Here is a 21,200-nt window from a genome sequence, read left to right as displayed (position 1 = left end):
CCAAAAAACATTTTTATAAGAAAACAATTGAAACAAAAAAGAACCCACCCCACTCACCAGTCATTTCAATTAAAATAGAAAACAATTTCATTTTTGCTAACATTTTTCCTCGAAACAAATATATATGTATATATATATTTCCTTATATATAGATATTTATATTTATTCTCAAGGCAATTGGTCACGGCCAAATTAACTGACCTCATCATGGCCATTTTTCATGTTTCAAAATTAGAAAACACAACTAGAAGGGGTAGAGGGGGAGGAGGGGGAAAAAAAAAAGAAAAAAAAAAAAAAAACAATGGTGGAAGCACAGTATACAGTAGGACCACTGCACCGGCCAGTACATATCTCATAATGAAGTGAGGGAATAGTCTATCAAGGCAGTGTGGCACACAGACACACTTCCTCTGGAACAAGTGCAATGCAAAGAGAATAAAGTTCTCACACATTATAAATCTACAACACAATCCTCTTTCACAGCACTCGGGTTGTCCATCAGATTCCCTTTTGCTCGTCTCCTCTTCCTCCAGCATGTCTGTGTTGCAGCAGTGAAGGCCTGTGTTGTGCCATTTCAGTTCTTGGCCATTGCTGGGAGTCCACTTAACAGATGCACAATAACCTGCTAGCAGATGTCTGAACAATTTTTGCCACAGAGAGAGAGAGAGAAAAAAAAAAAAAAAAAAAAGGATCCCAGCACCTTGCTATTACAGTAAAACTATATTTAATACACAGTCCCTGAATAGTGAAGACTGCTCTATCACCAACAATGTGCCTGATAGCAGAAGGGAGAGGACACAAGTAGTGGGATTTTTGCAGCAAAGAGGGTTATGATGACAGACTGTAACTGTAGTTGTAGCTGTGTGCTTTCTCTTCAGATGGGCAGATCAAAGAGGACACAAGGGGACGCCATGATTGAACTGGGGAGAGATGGTACACTGATGCAACGTTAATGAATGATCATTCAGAGTGCTGAATTATGATGTGAGGAGGTCCCTGGGTTACCATTTACATGAAGTGAATATGTTTGTTGTACAAATAAGCAATAATGCTCACGCGTGTTGGTGTAAGAGATAGAGAAGAGAGAAAATGGTTTAGGAGAATAAGAGAAATCCCTGGGCTACATGAGAGGGCGCAGTGGAGGAGAGATCCCAACGTGCCTCTGCCGCCTCCATCTATCACACCCCTTTGTTACACCTGACGCTCAGAAGAACTATGTGCTTCTCTTCTGCAGCTCCACGATAAAGGCTGTGAAGAGAGGGGAGAAGCAAACAGTTAGCACCAGAAATATGCTAACTTAAAACTTTGTTGTTTTTTGGTTTAAGAGAAAAGGATTCTAACCTCCAATAATTTCCTCTTTGACTTTTTGTAGTTCTTTCCGCACCTCCTCCAAGATCTCCTGCAGAAAAATTTGATAAAAAAAAAAAAAAAAAAAAATCATGAGGGCACTGTAGCTTTTCAGAGAAAGAAGTTTTTAAAGTAACTGGAGAGGATTTACATGTGCGGAGGAACTGGGCAACTGTAAATGTCTGGATTTGATTGGTGATCTAAATTCCCTCTGGCAACGTACACCTTTAACCATAACTGTTGCTGCTATTGCTGCTGATAGCAGGGTTAATGTGGTGCATGGACTGATGGAGGCTCCTGTTCTTCACACACAGAGATCTTGTGTCTCAACTGGGAAAGTAGCTTGTTAAAATTGGAAGTAAGCTCAAATTTGTGTAGCAATTATCAGTGTAAACTGTTCTTTATTTCTTCAATACCTAACCAATAAGTGTCCCCATTTAAGTCTAGATAATCTCATTCAGCATTTTTGGTCATGAATAATTCACCTGTTTCATTTTCTCTAAATCCGAGTCATCAGTTCCACTTGCATCGTTATTGTTGGCAGCACCCTTTGCCCTGTGAGGAGACAAAACACAGAAATACTAATATTTTATGTCTGTTTTTCACAAAAGATGCTGTGTGTTGTCGGAGTGACAAGTAAACAAGCTCATCATTGTAGAGGGATGAAGGAAAAGTGAGTGGAAAAAAGCAGAAATGTACACCTAGAGATGCAATGAGGCCAAGCCAGTTACTGATGAATAAATACTCGGTTCATTCATTCATCAATGTCACCAACACCAATCTAAAAAATGTCCCTTGTGCCATTCTGATTTATTAAATTAAAAAAAAAATTGTTTGACTGGTTGTAGTTTATCCACCCGTTGAGCACAGCAGCTGCACACACATGCTTATCTACAGAATATAGACAAGCTGAGTCAGAGGGAGGTGTAGTTTACCACAAGATGTCAGCACCAACACCATCCATGAGAAACAACACAAGTAACAACCGCACAGCCAGGCTGCCATCCCATTTGGTTTTCAGCGATAACACATTCAGATGGAGAAAATAAAAATCCCTTTGGGTGTACATCTGTGCCATTCTCTGATCCATTAGATGGTACTATCAACTGTAAAGTATGCTACTCCAGTGCGTAGGCGGCGGCGATGCTGCGCTGGCCTGAGAGGGAAAAGAAGGGAAAGAAGAGCCGACGTCATGAGTGAGTGGGACAGCTCGTATACCTTATTACTTGGGGCAATGAGGGAGTGGAGTCCATGTTCTTGGGGATGGAGTTATTCCTGTTAGTGAAAGACACACACTCTCCTCTTAGCATGGAAATGAACAACATTCACACATAAAAGCAAACTCTTCCTTGGGTGACGATGGGTATACAAGTGGTAACAAAAAACAAACAAAAAAAACAAAAAGAACACACACCTGCCCACACACACACTCACAATACATCGATGGAGAAACAGCTGTGCCGGTGAGTTTGAATATAACAGACCGGGTGATTACAGATTAAAAGACGACGGCTACATGGAACCAAGACTAAAATTACCTGCTCATGGATGATTTCTCCCAGGGTCTTCTTAGTGTGTCTAAAAGGGAGAATACATAAGATGAGCTTCTGATTTTCATCCTCTGTACCATGTTTAATATCAGAATGATCGTAGGTGGCATGCTAGCAATGAAACTGTTCAGTTCTCACCGCTTTGACCTTGGGGCTCTGACTCATCCTGTGGAGAAAAGACCAGACACGTCTTTAAACACTGAGTCACCCTCAACTATTTCTGTTCCCTCGACTCTCCACTATCCACAGTGCTTGTTCTCATGTAAAACAGTTTACTTGTTTAAAGTTATTTCAAAATAATGTGGGGGAGAAAGCTGATCCTTACATTTTCTTGTGGTTTCACAGGCGGCTTCTCTCCAGTATCTGCAGCTTTTCTCCTAAAGTGAAAAGAATCAGGGAATTGGAGCAAAAATGAGTTAAAAAACCCCCCAGATTTGATCAAAAACATTATGGCTTGGGTATTTTACCCAACTTCTTATTTTTGGTGTTACCCACCTCCGTGCCAAGATGGCACTCATCTCTCCCATCAAACCACCGCCCCCTCCTCCTCCTCCTCCTCCTCCTCCTCCGATGGATGAGTTACTGCCACGGCTTGAGTCAGCTCTGCCTATTGGAGGGGCTGCAGGGGCTCCATCCTCCTGCTGGGGGCAGCAAACAGCAAAAACATCAATGCTGACACACCGAGGGTCTGTGAAATTCAACCTAGGGTGTTTTCACAGGAGTTACCATTTAGGCTGACCCCATAGGTGGTGCTATTAAGAAAATTGTCACTGAGAAAAAAAAACCTCAAAATTTAATACACATTTATAGCCTATAAATATTTATTTTATTCTTTAACTTTTATTTAAACAATTGGACATCAAGATATCAAAACACACATCTTAAACGGTTCACAGAGGAAGCAATGCAAATTGCAAAAAGTGTAGACGCTCTCTTAAAGAGTGATGATGCTGACGGTGCTTCAGGACTGATTAAGTGTAATTCTTCCACTCTCTCCATCAATGCGGATCTTGCTCGCGCCTAAATGGTCACGGTAAAAATGAACGTAATGCGTGATGTCACTCTAGAAAATCTCGGAGCTGCTGCATTGACTGGATTTTACCCAATCTTCACCCAAGCACTTAGATCTGCACTTTTGCTTCCAACGGGGACAGTGACACCTGAACAGTCCGTCTAAGCAATGCGCTGGGTCCGGACCTGGATGAGAACAACAGTGGGCCAGGAGAGACTTTCCTCTCTTTCACTACTCTACATCCAGAGCGACATAAGCAAGAGGATTCAATCTCAGGAGATTGTTGATGCATACGGAGCAAAGGCCCCGACGGATGCTGCTCCCCTAAGGTAGGGCATTGATTAATTAACATTACATATAGTATGAGTATTAATCTGTCCTAAAAAATATATATAAATGAATTATGCTGCTGCCAATCTCACTTTGATGACATCAGCAATAACATCATGGAATATTGTTAATGTAATATTGAGTGTAATGCTCAGCTAAATAAGGTTCATTGGGTCACGTTAGCAAGATGAAGCCTTTATAGTTACGTGTCATTCTGCTGCTGGATGACGAGTTATTTATTTTTTGTCATGAAATTTAGCTTCCCCATTCACAATAACCCAAACCAACTTTGGGCATGAGTGTGGTTCACTTGAGTCAGATGGGGCTTTTCGATCAGTTCAGAATCGGTGCTGATGCTCGGCTGTGTCGAGAACCGGTTCCACGCAATTTCTGCAGAGAATGGCCTGCTTTTCCACTGGCCCGAGAGCCAGGACTCCATGTCATTTATCAAACCACCAAAGCATAAGCAGAAAATGAGCATACAATTCCTCAGAACAACGATGGAAAACGAATTTCGGTGTGTGCAGATGCTGATCATTGTTCAGCCACCAACATCCTGGTAGACCCTTGAAACTTCTCTTGTGCCTCAGCTGATGAGCAGAGAGCAATGAAAAAATATTATGATCTCTTTGCTCCACAGCAACTAGACGGTGGTGCACAGCGAAACAGCCATATTAAAACCCCTTTGTTGTGGTGGTCTCGGTACACTTATCAGCAAACTCTGATGCAGTCTGTTTGTGGTGTAAAACCTCCGTGACCTCGATTCAACCCACATATTTGAGGTAAAAAGCCCTCCATAGACAGGTGGGTAGTGCATTGTGGGTTGTAAGGAAGCACCTAAACAAACATGGCTAAAGAAAGTAACGCTAGCAGTCGCGTGCAAATGACTTCCAGCCACAGCCATGCTTCATTTATTAAAAAGTGCAACTTTTAAGCATAGTTTGCCTGGATGTGCAACACACAAAAAAAATAAATAGAAAAAACAGTCAACAGTGGGTCCAAATGTGCAGCTGTGTTTCTATGCTTTTTGGCTCTTTACTTCAGGCCAGTTGTCACAGAAACATGGTGCTTTGCCAATACTGATACCGACTAATGAGTTAGTTACTAATTTAGCAGATGCTTTTATCAAAAGCGAGTTACAAGCGATGAACAACAATTAAACTATAGTACAGTCAGAGACCCTGGCATTAACTGCCAAGTCAATTAAATCAATAGTTATACCAAAACCAGTGTCAGGAATACTTGCAGATCCTGCCAAAAATAAGGATATCGTATCGTTAGTTTTAAGGTCCATGCACCATCCAATCCCATGTATCATGTCATTTTGGCCGGGAAAATCCTACCAGGAAAACTGTGACATGCTCCGTATGCAAGACTTGTACCAGACTAAAATAAGAACAAGGATGGATGAAACTGTAAAAGTCATAGTCCAAAATGACCAGCCCCTGTTGCTCATTGAAAATGCTGAATTTATTTTTCCCCACTTTGTAATTGAACATCTGCAGCCACAGTAGATTCCAAAAGTCAGAAATATAACTCTAAAAAGGCTCTATATTTAATAGCTATTCTTTATCTGGTGTTAATTAAGCAAAAACTGTTAGGAATGGTATTTAATAGAAATATATAAATATCACTGGTATCAGAGCGGTACTCCATATACAGGCCCACACCCAGAGCTTTGGTATTGGAAAGAAAAACATTTTGAATCGGTACATCTCTAGAAAAAGCAGCAAGTTAGGTTCAAAACTAGGCCTGTGTTGAAAAAAATTGATTTTCCGATTCTAAATCGATTCTCATATTAATTCCTAAAAATCGATTCTTATGTCTAAAGATCGATTTTTTTTTTTTTCATCATTTTCACCAGGTGAACTTTAATCCCAGTAGTCGGACACACAGTTTGTCATGACACTTCTGAAAAATGCCAGGTGCTTCATGGCAATATGTGTGCGTGGTGACAGAATAAATTAGATAAGCTAAAATGATTTGTTTACTGCATGAACTGTTGCAATTTCTTTCTATTTTGCACTTTAAATGGATATTGAAAGGCCTGTTTTAGTTATTTATTTCTTAGTTATTTCAAAATAGTTATTGTGAAATTATTATTTCACTAGTTATTTTACAGTCATATAATTTAGGCAACAGCTCAAAAAACATTTTAAATAACACTAAGCCAAATCAATATCGAATCGGATCGAATCATGATAATTGATTCTGAATATTAAGAATCGTAATCGAATCTTGACATTTGAATCGATACCCAGCCCTATTCAAAACAATGACAGCTCTGACCGTTGTCATGTGGTTTGTGGTGCAGCGTTCAGACTTAAGTGAAAACAACACTTTTGAACGCGAGTCAAAACAACTCAAAGAAATGGCAAGCTCACATCAATAAAGACACACACACGTGCATTCCTCTAAAATGAGCCAATTGAGAAATTCTTGCTTTGTGTGTCATCGTCAAAATCTGCTTCACATGTGCCATGTCTGTAAGAAGTCAAGACATTAGCGAGGCAAAATGTTATTTATAAAAGTTTTCATCATTCATGAAAATCGGGTTTATTCTCACCTTTGACACTTTACGGAGTTTAGCTCCTGCGAGGGCAGCTGCCAAGCCTCCAGCTCCCCCTAGTCCTCCCCCATCACTGGCGGCGGCAGCGCCACCTCCTCCTCCACCTCCTCCTCCTCCTCCACCTGCAGTGGGCAGGGGCGGGGCCGGCGGCGGTCCTCCGGGAGGAGGTCCTGGAGGAGGGGGGATGCCAGCAGCAGCCGGGGGAGGGCAGGGGGGTGGAGGAGGAGGAGCCGGAGGAGGAGGAACAGCACCTGCAGGGGCCATCGGTGGAGCTGGAGGAATATTAACTAAAGAGAGAGAAAGAGAGAGGGACCGTCACCTACTACATTAGACTTATTTAAAGACTTAAGGAGAGAGGAGAGTCAAGATGAACACAAATGACAGAATGGTGCCTTTTACACAGGGCAAGAGAGCCCATATCAGGTTTTAATCCTGAGGAATAAAGATGCAGTTGCTATTCATTTATATTAGATATAGAAAGGATTTGTGGTTTGGGTTGTCATGAGTCTGCACATTTACCAGTGGTAAATAATGAGGAGATACCCAGCCTGTATTGTGACATGTGTTGTGGTTCAGTCCAAGTAAGGTGAATCCTGACCTGCAGCGGCTTGTCTCTCTCTCTCCAGTCTCTCCCTTTCCTGACGCTCTCGCTCTTGTCTCTCTCTGTCCTGTCGCTCCCGGTCCTGCTGTTCCAGCCTTTGAACAAATGCACACATCTGTTACAATCATATGTAAACATCCTCATAATATCAGTGGATTTGAAGATATCAATATAAACCCCTGCAAATGGGCTAACCATAAGATAAAGTAGTCTACGAGGCACCAGAGTAAATGCAATCAGCTTACACTGAAATTCATTTTGCATCCATAAAGCCAGCTTTGTCCGAGAGTAAATACATGCAACACAAACGCCTCTACCCCCCACCATTAAGGCAAACACACAAACATCCGAACTGGTAAAGTGGTTAAAGAGCAATATAGGATGAATTATGGAATTCCCCATATCAATGTGATTTGATGAAATTATTGATGCATTTATAGAAGCCTGTTAAAGGACTGTTGATTCATGAGCCCTAGGAGTCAAATCTGGGTGGAGTCGGCCCGTTACACTGCACTTCATGTTCACATTGTGCTACATTAGTCCCCATCAGAAATCTTAGTTCACTACTTCTCTTCCACTGAGAAGTCATCAGCTGGACAAGCTTATTCAAGCTACCTCTGTTCGCTGCAGCCCCCTTACCTCTCCCCCCCAACACATCTGCCACTCTACATCACGTCTGCATACAGAACAGTATGTGCATAATGTATACAGAGACTAATAAAAGGACAGTCACACACAGACAAACTTAGAGATACTGTGATTTTTGAGCGTGCCAATTAAAGAGTGAGAGGAGATCACATTCACTTGTTACATCACCAAGTTATCATGGATTACTGTCAATATTCATCAAGCATTAATTACGTGAACAAAAATACATGAATCTATGTTATAGGTCAGAGGTTTTAAAAGCTGACTAAGGCACAGCACGACAGCAACTAATGGGACGGCCACCAACTTAACAGTCTCCACGGCCAATCACAGAGCCTCCTCCACGTTGCGGTGCATTACCTTTTAGCCCAAACAGGATTAAAAGGTTAATGCCTTGTCTACAGCGTGCATGAAGTCCCCTGGACGGGTTACTCTGACGGAACAGATAGATGGATGGAGAGAAGGTGGGGTGGATGTGAGAGCTTTGCTACCTGTCTAACCCCTACCCTGACCGAGGGTTTAGCAGGGTCAGGCTAATGCCATTAAGTCCTGTGCATATGTCTGTGTGAAAAACTGTGCCAACTGGGCTACTGCAAACCGAAAGCCAAGGCAGCTCGACTCAAGTCAGAGGACAGCGTTCCTCATTTCTGTCATTTTCGATCAGTCTCATTGATTATCTCTTTCAGGGAGATTGCTCAATGACACTTTGGTCATCACAAGCTGGATACAAAATATTTATGTCCAATCAACCACAGCATACACGGCTAGCAGAGCAAAAATGTGCCCATCTGTTTATTTAAAAGTAAGGTTAGGTAAGGTGAAGATGGGCGGAGATCAGAGGGTGTATGGCGGTACCTCCGCTGCTGTTCAAGCTCCTCCGGAGAAGGCCCATTTGAAACGGGGCGGGGGAGGGTTGCATAACCTGCCAAAACAAGGAGGAAAATATACTTAATATAAATGAGTGTTTTTACAACATTACATTAGACAAAGTAGTAAATGGGTTTTAACATAGATCCAGAAAATGTTTTACAAATCGTGTTAGAAAGAGACTGGTTGTGCAACTGATCCTTCCGATATTCGATTATTGTGATGTTGTTTACTTTTCCTCTTCTAAATGTGTTTTAGCTCCTCTTAACAAAGTGTACAATAGAATCTGCAGATTTATACTGGACTGTCCTTATCATACTCACCATTGTTCAATGTACCAGTCTCTTCACTTCCCCTCTCTTCATACTCGACGACAGACACACTGGTTTCAATTTATATTTAAATGTATTTATTATGATTACCCGCCTTATTTAAAACAGTATTTTGTACAACTTACATCTAATTATCAAACCAGGCAATCTACTTATCCTTACTTTGCAGTGCCTCACAATAGGAAATCAGTAGGTACAAAAGCATTCATGTTCAAAGGTCCAAACGACTGGAACCATCTACCTGTAGTTATCAGATCATCGCAATCATTAATCTGTTTTAATCAAGTCCTATCCACCTACCTTGAAACACCCTGCTCCTGCTTTCATTAACTCTGTCACCATATTTTTTATTTTCTCATCTAATATTTGTTCAAACTCTGGTTGCAATTTTGTCGAAGTGATTTTTGTATATGTCTGCCTTGTCTTTTGTTTTGTTTGATTGTTTGTTTGTTTTTGTTTTGTTTTCGTGTCTGTATTGTATTGTATTGTATTGTCTTGTCTCCTTTCACTGTATATTGTGTTATGTTATGTTGTGTTATGTCTTGATGTTTTTGTGTAGGACCCCCTCGTAAACGAGTTGTTACAACTCAAGCGGCTTATCCTACTATAAATAAACAACTTCAACAACAACAACTGCTATAATACTTTGGACGTTGATAAAAGCACATAGGATCCAGGATAGGGTTCAAGCATGTTTCTACCCCTGCCGTTAGGAATATAAAGTCCCAATGTGACAGAGGGACTAAATTAAGGGATGCAAACCATTTAGGCTTTCTACAGTGCAATTATTTTTCTTCCACCATCTTTCTTTTTGAATATAACCCGATATTACACAACCCAAAATACTCCAAATCCCACGCAACCAAAAACAGGATTGTTAACAGAGGTGGAGTTCTGATCTTAAATACTTCTTTACATAAAAGGTTACTTCAACCCAGTACAGAAATGGCGCACCCATCTGTAAGACAAAATAAGAGCTCTTATTTTTTTTCCATGCCAACAACAGGATGGGCCTTATCAAAAGTTCCTGTTTGGTTATCTTTTTAGGCTTGTAATTCGTGTTTGGTCTGTCAGAGTCTTTGCGAATCATATTTACTTATTAGTTGGATGCATTTTCTCGGAAGGCTGCCGTCAGTAGACCGGCATTCCTCATGACTGACACATTTATGAGCAGAAGCGAAATGTTGATAAAGAGTGATCAGTTGGCCACAGACACATAAGAGGAATGAATTGACATTTACAAAATAAGGAACTGATGAGTATGCTGTGCATAAAAACCAAACATTAAATATTCAAGAGAGTGTTTTGTCAAAGTGTACCTAATGAAGTGATGACTTCTTGTTTGTCTGCTTAGTCCATTGATAAAATATAAATATGTAATTAAAGTACTATTTCAGAGGCACACAACACAATTTACTCTTTAATTATCAAAGCTGTTCAACATAGGAGTATCAACTAATGCTGGGACCTAAGATCTGTGCATAAAGTCTCTTTAGAGCAGGGGTCGGCAACCCGTGGCTCTAGAGCCGCATGCGGCTCTTTAGCGCCGCCCTAGTGGCTCCTGGAGCTTTTTCAAAAATGTTTGACCTTTTTTTTCTTTCCTTTTTTTCTCTTTTTTCCTTTTTTTTCTTATTTTTTCTTCTTTTTTCCCCTTTTTCTTCTTCTTTTTTTATTTTTTTCTTATTTTTTTCCTTTTATCTTTTTTTCTTCCTTTTTCCTTTCCCTTTTAATCTAGACATTTCGAGTTTTTTCCTCGAAGTGCATAATGAAAAAAAAATTTGCTCCTCTAAAATATTATTTTTATTTTTCTCCTGCTCTAATACTCTTCCATAGATTCGCGTAAAAAAAAAAGAGTCATGTGGAAAAACATTAGAAGCTACATTTGCAGCCGAGGACCCAGTTCTAACTAATATAGAAACATGCAGCATGTGTTGCCTTCATTCTAAGGCTGATACAAGACTTTTCATTTTTTGCGACTCCAGACATATTTGTTTTTTGTGTTTTTGGTCCAATATGGCTCTTTCAACATTTTGGGTTGCCGACCTCTGCTTTAGAGGAATGAGAAGCGATGAGGAACCTCTATAAAGTATTCGGATGTAATAACTCATTTACCCGCATCTGCCACGGAGTTGAGGACCTCCAGAGCGTGATTCATGCCGTTGGCAAATAGAGCAGCATCCTCTTTGCTGCCAAAGTTGAGTCCCCACACCTGTCGGGCATCTCGCCACTGGTGAAAATTGGGCGTGGCCTGGTTGTACTTGAGACCTCTTACAATTGGACAGTTTATGACCACCTGTTGGCGAAGGAGAGGAGATGATCAACTGACAATATTGCAAAGGAGCAGAAGAAAGAACTTCAGCTGGGACAGTTTCAGTGTTTAAGCTTTGGTTCAGGAGACACAGTTTCTGGGATCTGCAAGTAAAAAGTGTCTTTTGGCAAGATGTAAGACGAGATGGAGCAAAGAATCTGCCAGATGACTAAATTCAAAGCAAGTCATAGTGGTCAAAAGTTTTAAAACATGCCAAATTCAGACCGGGCGAGTTAAAAAGAGAAGCAGCTTTTAAGAGTTGAATTCTTTACAAGAAAAACTATTAAAGCACACCACAGAAACCACATCCCTGCTTATGCTTAAAATGATGGGATACACTTTCATATGATTCCTACTGTTTTATATTCCACCCAGCAGGTGGCGTGAAGCCTGTTAACTAGGACAAAAAAAAAAAAGCTATGGGTTTGAGCGTTGCTTGAATGTGCTGACGCGCCATTTCATTATTTGTTTAACAGCCTCTGGATTCCAGGGGAGGAGAGGAGACCCTGTCAGGGCCAATATCATAGGGAGGCAACGTGCACTGAAAAGAGGGTAGCAAGGTCAACTGCCACTGCAGACAGTGGTATGTGCCAAAACTATTCACAATCTTATCAAAATGCAAAAACACAAAGAAAATGTGACTGAATTTAGGGCAAAGCAGGGGGCCTTGACGACTTACATTTGAAGATTTGACTAAAATAAATCAGTATACTTAAAAAACACACTGAACATCTTCAGCAAGACCTTGATACAACCGTTTCACATCTGTTTTCAGTTCTCTTTTAATCTTTCAGTCTAACCAGGATGAATACGACAAATTGAAAACAGAAGTGTGACAACGAAAAGTTTCTATGTGCAAAAAAGGTGAGCAGAAAGGAAGCAGAGAGAAAATGCAGCTGCAATATTCTCCTCATTATTGCCCTCCTGCTGCTCTTATTCACCACTAGCCTCGGGCAAAAGTTGTATGGCTCCTTCTGAGACAAATATAGAGTTCTTACTGGGTGTCAAGCTTCTTTAAATTGTCACAGGAAAGGGTTGAACGAGCCAAGTGTCTCACAGGAAACATCATCCACTTGAAGATGTGTCTCTTGAGAACACTTTCAGAGTACTGAATGTTTAAAGAAGGAAAGGGACGAGTGTGGCAGCAGGGAGAAGAAGGGTGTAGTCCAGAATAGACCCACCCAAAGTGAGTTTATTCAGCTCTCAAACTTGGAATCTGCCAACCTTTATCTGCTGGGAAGTCATAAAATGCAGATAACTGGGGGAGCTCTTTGTTGGTGCACAACACCTTCCCCCCATCGAACTCTGCTCGCAGGAGAGAGACGAATCTAAAGTACCTAAAACACCAGTTTATTCTGTGAATATTAGAGTTCATGACTGCAGGAAAATCAAAACTGTACATGTGATGCTATAATGGCCAAAGTAAATGAAGAGCTCAAATAGACGTTGACCAGAATTGATACATCAGTAACGTGTACAATGAATATTGTGGTGTGTGTTTTTATATGAAGTGTACTGGAACTTATCAAGATGATCTGACTCACACTTGTTCACTGAAACACTGTGTCACAGATGAACTGTCACACACACCTCAAGAGATAAATTCACACATACACAAACAGCCCACATGCATAAACTTTGTACAGGAATGGGTGTGTGAGAAACTGTACTACAAAGTTTCTCACACACACATTTTTTTCCAAAGCTGACATACCTGCTGGTCCGTCACCATCTTGCGCCCCACTATCCTAAAGGCATTGTTGGTGGGGTTGTGATAGATTTGGACTCTGCTGAAAGTTTGGGCTCCAGCACCTGCCGGGAGCCACTTCTTGTTGCTATCATCATAGATCATCACAGTGGCCCGGGCCTGGCAAATACTCGACTCACTGCAAGACAAAAGAAAGAAGACGGAAAGTGAATAAAGCTCCTAAAAGCAACCAGGCCAGTGAACATGAGTCCTGAGGAGAAACAGCTCTCGGAAAGAAAGCGGTCAACAATTACAAGACATCTGATACACGTAGCAATAACAACAAGAGCAGATTTTTACATCAAATTAGACTTCAGACCAACTGCAAGATGAAAGTATGCCAGTATGTATGAAAGTAAAAAGCAAAAAAAAAAAAAACACCCACAATATTCACATCTTGACTTCATTAACTTTGGGTTCATTTTTCTGATCACAGAAATGAGGTTCTACAATAAGATGGCAAAAGATGGAAACAGAAAACTTGTGAAATAACTTCTAAAAATCTGTAAAAGCTGTGGGGGTGGCAGATCTGATGACCTCATCTGATGAATGGGCATCAATCAGTAAATTATCTGCTTCTTCGGGAGGTAGAAATCACATGAAATATATAAATAGAAAACAGCATTACTGTTCAAACTAATCTCCCCCCATAAGTGTCTTTACAATAAGAATACCTCTAAATGAACACACCGCACACCATGTTGTACATGACTACGTATGAAAACAGCAGAAAAGTAGAAGCTGACCAAATGGGAAAAGCTAAATGTACAAGAAAAGTCATAGTCCTACCCTGAATATGATTTATCATTGTGTGGTGTGGACAACGGCAGGAACCAAAAAAGCAAATACTTTGAGGGAGCGAGAATGGCAACTGGAGACACAGGATGAACAAATGGAGGGAAGAAAAAAAAAGAAGAAAATCAAACAAAAAACTTGTTCAGACATGAAAGTCAGTCTGTCAAGACAAGTGTGGCCCGAGTTTCGCTTCACACCATCAGAGGAGGCTTGCTCTGAATATTAGTTGGGATTCCAACAAACAACACAAAAATAAGCATATGACACATATAGTGGCACATATTTTAGCTTCAGATTGTGTCTGAAGCATACTCCTTAAGCTTGGTAAATAAAGTATCTCGTTAAGTGTAAGTAAACAAATTATAAACAAGTGAAAAGGGATGGATAGAAAGGTAAACTGAACTCAACCGTTTTGACTTCTGTTCACAAAAAGAATTTAGTCTGTTCACAAAAAGACTTTAGTTTGAGCCTAAACTATACGGGAGATGAGAAAACAATGGAGATTGACAAAGACAGGAAGTTGTTCCGAGCGCCGCCAAATGAGGCACTGGAATCTTCCACCTGCTCAACATCAACCTCCTCTGCAAGGAGGAGGTGGTGAGAAAACTTTATACGAAAACAAACAGTCACATGTGCTCATACAGGTATTCTCAGTAGTGTGTGTGAGAATCTTCCTGTATGCTATGCAAAGAAGTATCTTTCATTATCCGAGAAAAAAGTTTATACATTTGTGCAGGAGGTTAAAGCAAAACTCAAAAAGCAAAAACTATACCAGTGTGCAATAAAACCAAAGTATAGAACTTTGTGAGAGGCCGAAAGCCAGAGGACCAGAAAGTGGCTAAATGTCAATTTCAGATTTCTACTATTCCTCCCCCTCCTGTCCTTATCGGTCACCCATGCTCTCTCTCCCTCTGTCTATAGTGCCTTAATCCATCTTTTCCACCTCTCCCTCCATCTGTCCCACCCGTGATACAATCTGCTACTTCCTGTGACAAAGCACCAAAGACACAACCCACTTCCTGCTGCCAACACTGCCTAATAAGGTCTGCTCCAGTCTGAACAGTCGATGCCTGCAAGCACACACGGATCCCACATTTTCCTACAAGTTGATAACATTTTAATTCAGCCCATATTAACTGGAAAATGCACTTTAAATTCTGCTGGCTAAAGCTGGAGCAAGAGAAAATTAGGATTTCATAAAACCTGAGGTGCTTGGAGAAAAGCCAGAATCCCAAACAGGAAATGTTTTAGAGCCACATATATCCCTAAAACATTTTATGTTTGAATGAAACCTGACTGTACAGTGGGTGGACGTGGTTCAGAAACCCCAAATAGATCAGATAGTTTGGGATTTGCTGTCAATCACAGAATTTTACATAAAACATCAAAATGCCTTCCTGTGATTGTGTTGTTTGGCACTGGTCGTATAACAAGCACGCCAACGGACACAGACTGTTTTTTCATTGCAACGTTCTCTTCTTTGTGCTTCTGTGCCACCTTGAACACAAAATCATCATCAATTCAGAATCCTGAAAAGTTTCGCGTAAGTAATACTAAGCAAGTTACAGAAGCAACTTGGAGTACCGGTATATGGGCTTTCTTTGAAAATGTATATCTTGTTTGCTGACATAGGATTTAAAATAATTTTTCAATTGGCAATGAAGCATGCTGATGGGTACTGCAAGGCTCCATTCTGGGCCTAATTCTGTTTGCTTTGTACAACATTGCTGGTGACTTGCAAATGTATCTGCCTATACGGAGAAAGAATGAGTCAAAGGTTCCTTTCCTGAACTGTTTTAGGAATTACACTCATATATGAAGATAAATTCCCTACATTTGAATAACAACAAGACAGAAATGATCTTTTTTGTTCAAACAGATATTTTTGATGATTATGACAGTTTAATTGGCCCAATATTTGTGATCCGTAAGCAATTTGTGAGATACCTCGGTGTGATTTTTGACTCAGATTTCAAATTTGATAAACATGTTGCTCCACCCGCGCTGCAAGAAGGAACGCTACCGCAGGTCCTTCATCCCCACAGCCATCAGACTGTACAATAAGAAACTGTAGCCACCCTTGTGCAATAAACCTGTCTCCTTGAAAGTGCAATAACCACTAATACCTCACGTATTTTTGGAAATATTTGTAAATATCTTGTAAATATTATCAGTTTATTTTGTGTTTACTACTTTTTTTCTCTCTTGTACATAGTCTTTTTCTACTTTTTATATTGCTCTTTTGTATTATTTAACTACTTATGGTAATTTCTATTTTACATTTTTGGTATAAAGCGTGTGTGTGTTTTGGCTGCTGCACGACTGAATTTCTCCTCTGGGAGACTAATAAAGTCTACTATTCTATTCTATTCTATGTTAGGTCAGTGTTTAGAATTAGCTTTTTTCATCTACGGCTCCTAAATTACTAGCCTACAATTCTTCTAAAGACTTTGTGCTTTTTATTACCCATCGTTTAGATTATTGCGACCATTTCTACTCTGGGTATGATAACTTGCCGCTCCTTTGTTTATAAACAGTCCAGAATACAGCAGGACACCTTCTGACAGGAAAGAAACAGTGTAAGCATATCACACCTGTGCTGGTTCCCTTCACTGGTTTCCTGTTCACTTCAGGTTCCAGTTTAAGTTTTATGCTTCATTTTTAAGAGTCTTAACAGCAGGGAACCACTTTATTTATCAGAGCTTTTAAAACGCAAGAGCTCTGAGATCGACCAACCAGCTGATCTTGATATTTCGATCAGACTGCTGGGACTCCAGTTGGACACAGGTACTGCCATGCTAGTGCTATAATTTAAAAAAATAAGTTTTGTTCCCTTCCCACCCAACACAACAGTCCCTTTATACAAGAAAGCTAAAAAGACACCATCATGCGATCATCTTGTCATATGTGCATGCTGCTTTCTCAGTGCTGAGTCCTGCATAAATCAAATTAATTCTGATGAGCAGAGAGGTTTACTAGATGCAGAAGTGCTCCTTAAAGAGCTGAGTCTTTAGCTTGCTCTTAAATTGCTTCATTTGCTTTATTTAAGTTCTGTTATTTCTTTGTATTAGACAGTTGTTCTGCTGGGATTTTAATAAAACAAAAAAGTTATTTTTGCTTATTTTCCATTTGCTTTAGCCTGTAGAGCACGGTCGACTGAGTTTGTTTTAAATGTGCTGTAGAAATAAACCTGACTTAAACGACTACATCTAGCAGAGTGACAGAAGTGACAGTTTAGAGTGCGACTCTGCTCTGTTTCGAACCATGATGGAGAGCTAATATGACAACAGCAGCAACGGTCTGGGTTGGATGCTCAAATAAAGCAATAAACAGTAGCCTCCACCATCTTTGGTGCCTTCTTGTAACTTGGAGAACAGTAATTATGGTACCTAACCTTTTAGCATTGGCTGATACAGAGCACCCATCTAATACCACTGATATTTTTATTTATTTAATAATCTTTTAACATTTACTTCTAAACTACCTTCGCCATTATTGGTATTACTCTTGTATTACCTTGCTCAGGTTAAACTACTTTTAAATTATAAGTATACACATGGAAAAAAAATAAAAAAAATATGACTGTTATGATAAATTTACATCAAACAAAGAACATCTTGAAATCTAGGAATTAAACTTAAGGTCCACCCAAACTCTGTAAAATCAGAAAGGCATTCATGTGTTGACACTTCAACACCTTGGAGGTCCAAATGTCAAATGCCTGCTCTGTTTTAACGTTTATTTTCAGTTAGTGTCATTCAGTTGGGAGTGTAGTTTCGGAGATGCATTTACAACCTGGTAAACTTAAGCACTTCAACTGTGAAAATAGTCATTAGTTGCAGCCCTAAATTAGGGCTGCAACTAATGACTATTTTCACAGTTGATGATCTATCAATTATTGAAATAATTAAAATCGACTAATTTCAAAATTAGCCCAAGATTGTTTAAGGTGTGTAAAAATGATTCCTTTAGCCAAAAAATATGTAATTTATTTAACTTGCGGGCAAAAAACTTTGCTGCTAATAAGAACAGTCAAGTGAAGAACAGTTCACTTGACAAAGTGCAGTGTGAAAGCAACTGGATCAGGCGAATGTTGCAACCCCAATCGGACCAAGCCTACTGAAACATTAGGTGAGAAAACAACCTTAGAGGAACAAAGAATAATGACGCTTCTGTTGGTAAAAATTACATTGTGTCAGACGGTCCATAAATAGAAATGCTGGCAGATCCCAATACCCTTGTTTTAAGAAGAGTAGCGCCAAGTATTTCCGATAATGATGTCAGGATCTGAAAAACTAAAAAGTAGCAAAGCCAGTTCACCAGCCTCTGTTTGGTTTGTTGAAATCAGCTCTATGTGGATTAAGAAATGGCAGAAAGGACACAGGTTGCATCCCATAACTTGGTAAATCATAATTGCCAGTCTGCAAGACCAGATTCTAAATTAGTTACGCCCGGATTTAAGAGACATTTGACATGTCTGTACTGAAAACAAAACAGACAATGTCGAGAGAGATTTCATTCTCACACTTACAAACTCAGTGATGGCTGGTAAACAAACAATCTCATTGGAAGTTATTTTGGTCACTAAAATATGCAAATATAAGCAGCTTTATTAGGAATTCAACTTAGAAAATTAGAGAACAGCGAAGAAATGCCCGGAGATTGTATCTACTGAAACTAGATTGCAACAAGGGAGAGCAGTATGTGATGTAATACTATTATCAATATTATAATTTAATTAAAAATTCTAATATATATATATATATATATATATATATATTAGGGCTGGGCGATATGGACCAAAAGTCATATCTCGATATTTTCTAGCTGAATGGCGATACTCGATATATATCTCGATATTTTTTCTGTGCCTTAATTGGGGTTTCCCCCAAAGCATTATAGCATAGCATCTCTGTTAGCTTCATTTTTTCTGAGGCAAACCCTTAAAAAAACAGTCAGTTTTAATACAAAGCCTCGTGCCAAATGTCACACAGGTACCTTTATTAACAGAGGTCTGCACAATATCAAAATGTATAAAACAAATGAAATAAAAATAAACTGCCTGCATATATAGAATAAAAATGCTTCTTGAATAAAATAAAACAAATATCCCTTTCCTGCATAACAATTAAATTAAAATACATTGTGCAATTAATACAATGTAGACAGTAACAGGCAGACTTTTCCACTGAGGTTGACAGTTGTGCAAATAACAAAACATTTGTGCAAATCTCAAATAAAACATTCAAGTAAATTTGTCACAAAATAAGCTATATCAAAATTATTTAAAAAAAAAATGTAAAAAAAAAATAAATATATATATATATATTTTTTAAATCGATATAAACGATATTGTCTCGTACCATATCGTGTTTAAAAATATATCGATATATATTAAAATCTCGATATATCGCCCAGCCCTAATATATATATATATATACTGTATATATATATATATTAGTAAATACATAAATCATACAATAATAAACCTAACTGGCGTTTTAATCCATCCATTCGCAAAAGCCTGCCCATTAGTAAGACATGTGAAAAACACTTAAATTTAAAAAAATAAATAAAAATCTTTCTTCAGAAACATCACTGAAGCATTTTCTCAGCTGCATCCAGGCTGCTGTTGATGTGTGGTGTAGCCGGGGCATATGGGAACTGGGAGGGGACAGAGACGTAGGACTGGGAACCAGATGCATATTTAATGGTGGAGGAGGCAGTGGCTAAGCAGTGAGACTGAGTGAGCAGCTGCATTATTGATAGAACAACGGACAGTGAGACTTTAAAAAGGTTTGTGGCACACGTGTATGCGGACATTGAGTCGCACACACGCTCACACCTGTCGTCCTGCCAACACGTGTGTCCGTAGTGACTTTATCCAAGGGGGAACAACGGACCGCAGAAGGCACGCGACTGGGTTTCACTGGACAGTGTTTTAGTAGGGGGAATAAATCACTGAACACAGAGTCAAACAATCCTTTCCTGTTATTCCTCAGATACCACCAGTTCACATGGGGAAGCACAGATGTCAACAGTGACCCATGACGGAAGAGGTTTCCTCCAAAGCTTCAGGAGGGATTCGAGACACCAACATCGAATACGTCAAGCACAAGCCTACAGCCCAGGAAATAATCACCAGGCTAGAATGGTATTTGAGCTTTTACCGCAGCTGAACGAGCCCATCCTCACTTCAATACTGCAGCCAGATCAAATTTCTCATCCTTCAGTGGTTTGGTACCGGCGAGCGAAGGGTTAACAGGAAATCACGGTGAAACACTGGGGCACGTGGTCTCTTGGAAATGTCTGTATAAGGCTGTGCTCTCAGAGCCTTTCTGCAAATGTGCTGGCAAGTACAGTCAGGCCCCATGGCTCAGCCCCCCCAACACACACACACACACACACACACAGACACACACACTTCTCCTTATCCTCTTCAACCTACCTGACCCTCCCCCTGCGTTCCTCAGCCACTCTCTGTCCCTCTATAAAAATCAAAACTTTCAGCAAGAATTAAACCTGTGCAGAAATGCATCGTTGTGGCTTCCTTGGAGGTTATGCGTATTACATAACATTGTAATATAATATAAAAGTACACAGCTAAGCAGATCTGACTTACAGTTGAGTGCAAATGTGGACGTTTCACTCAACTCCACGGTCTGACACAACGCTGTCCAGGCGATAAGTCTGGTAATGCACTATATGTGCACCCAACCATGGCCTAACTTTTCTCCTATTTCATCAGGCCCGTGTCTCGTACAAGCTCCCATCTACCACACCATGGGCCACAATACGAACAGCTGGCATCCCCCTTCACAACTAGAGCCAACTAAAACGTTTTAATGAGAGTTATTCGTGAACTCAGGAACAGTTCACTCTGTGGGCACCACACGAGAAAGAGGGCTAAGCCTTTCAGGTTTGTCCCATCAACACTTTTCTGCACTACTACTATACTACTACTGCTTTCATTCAACGTTTTCCCCCTTCAATGTATTGTTTACAACTTTAAAAAAGGAAGGATTCATGTACAATTCACAGCAAAACAAGAACACACAAAATATGAGAAACAGATGCCACAATTAAAGTAGTAA

At 39.9% G+C, this 21,200-nt stretch overlaps 1 protein-coding gene across 1 annotated transcript in view; it reads right to left on the bottom strand.

Moving 5' to 3' along the window:
• vaspb (vasodilator stimulated phosphoprotein b) overlaps nucleotides 1-21,200 on the bottom strand; it is a 35,887-nt gene that overhangs the window by 115 nt on the left and 14,572 nt on the right. The window contains exons 2-14 of the mRNA XM_061719074.1: nucleotides 13,279-13,450; nucleotides 11,369-11,549; nucleotides 8,913-8,979; nucleotides 7,407-7,504; nucleotides 6,806-7,095; nucleotides 3,393-3,538; nucleotides 3,223-3,274; nucleotides 3,036-3,063; nucleotides 2,886-2,925; nucleotides 2,566-2,622; nucleotides 1,833-1,902; nucleotides 1,342-1,399; nucleotides 1-1,248 (exon numbers count right to left, since the gene is read on the bottom strand). The exon at nucleotides 1-1,248 is cut by the window's left edge and continues 115 nt beyond it. Coding sequence (XP_061575058.1) covers nucleotides 1,214-1,248; nucleotides 1,342-1,399; nucleotides 1,833-1,902; nucleotides 2,566-2,622; nucleotides 2,886-2,925; nucleotides 3,036-3,063; nucleotides 3,223-3,274; nucleotides 3,393-3,538; nucleotides 6,806-7,095; nucleotides 7,407-7,504; nucleotides 8,913-8,979; nucleotides 11,369-11,549; nucleotides 13,279-13,450 — 1,294 coding nt within the window. The 3' untranslated portion in view covers nucleotides 1-1,213. The remainder of the gene's footprint in view (nucleotides 1,249-1,341; nucleotides 1,400-1,832; nucleotides 1,903-2,565; nucleotides 2,623-2,885; nucleotides 2,926-3,035; nucleotides 3,064-3,222; nucleotides 3,275-3,392; nucleotides 3,539-6,805; nucleotides 7,096-7,406; nucleotides 7,505-8,912; nucleotides 8,980-11,368; nucleotides 11,550-13,278; nucleotides 13,451-21,200) is intronic.

This window comes from Cololabis saira, chromosome 4, assembly GCF_033807715.1.
Source record: "Cololabis saira isolate AMF1-May2022 chromosome 4, fColSai1.1, whole genome shotgun sequence".
NCBI lineage: Eukaryota > Metazoa > Chordata > Actinopteri > Beloniformes > Belonidae > Cololabis > Cololabis saira.
This window is presented reverse-complemented; position numbering and strand designations above follow the sequence as displayed.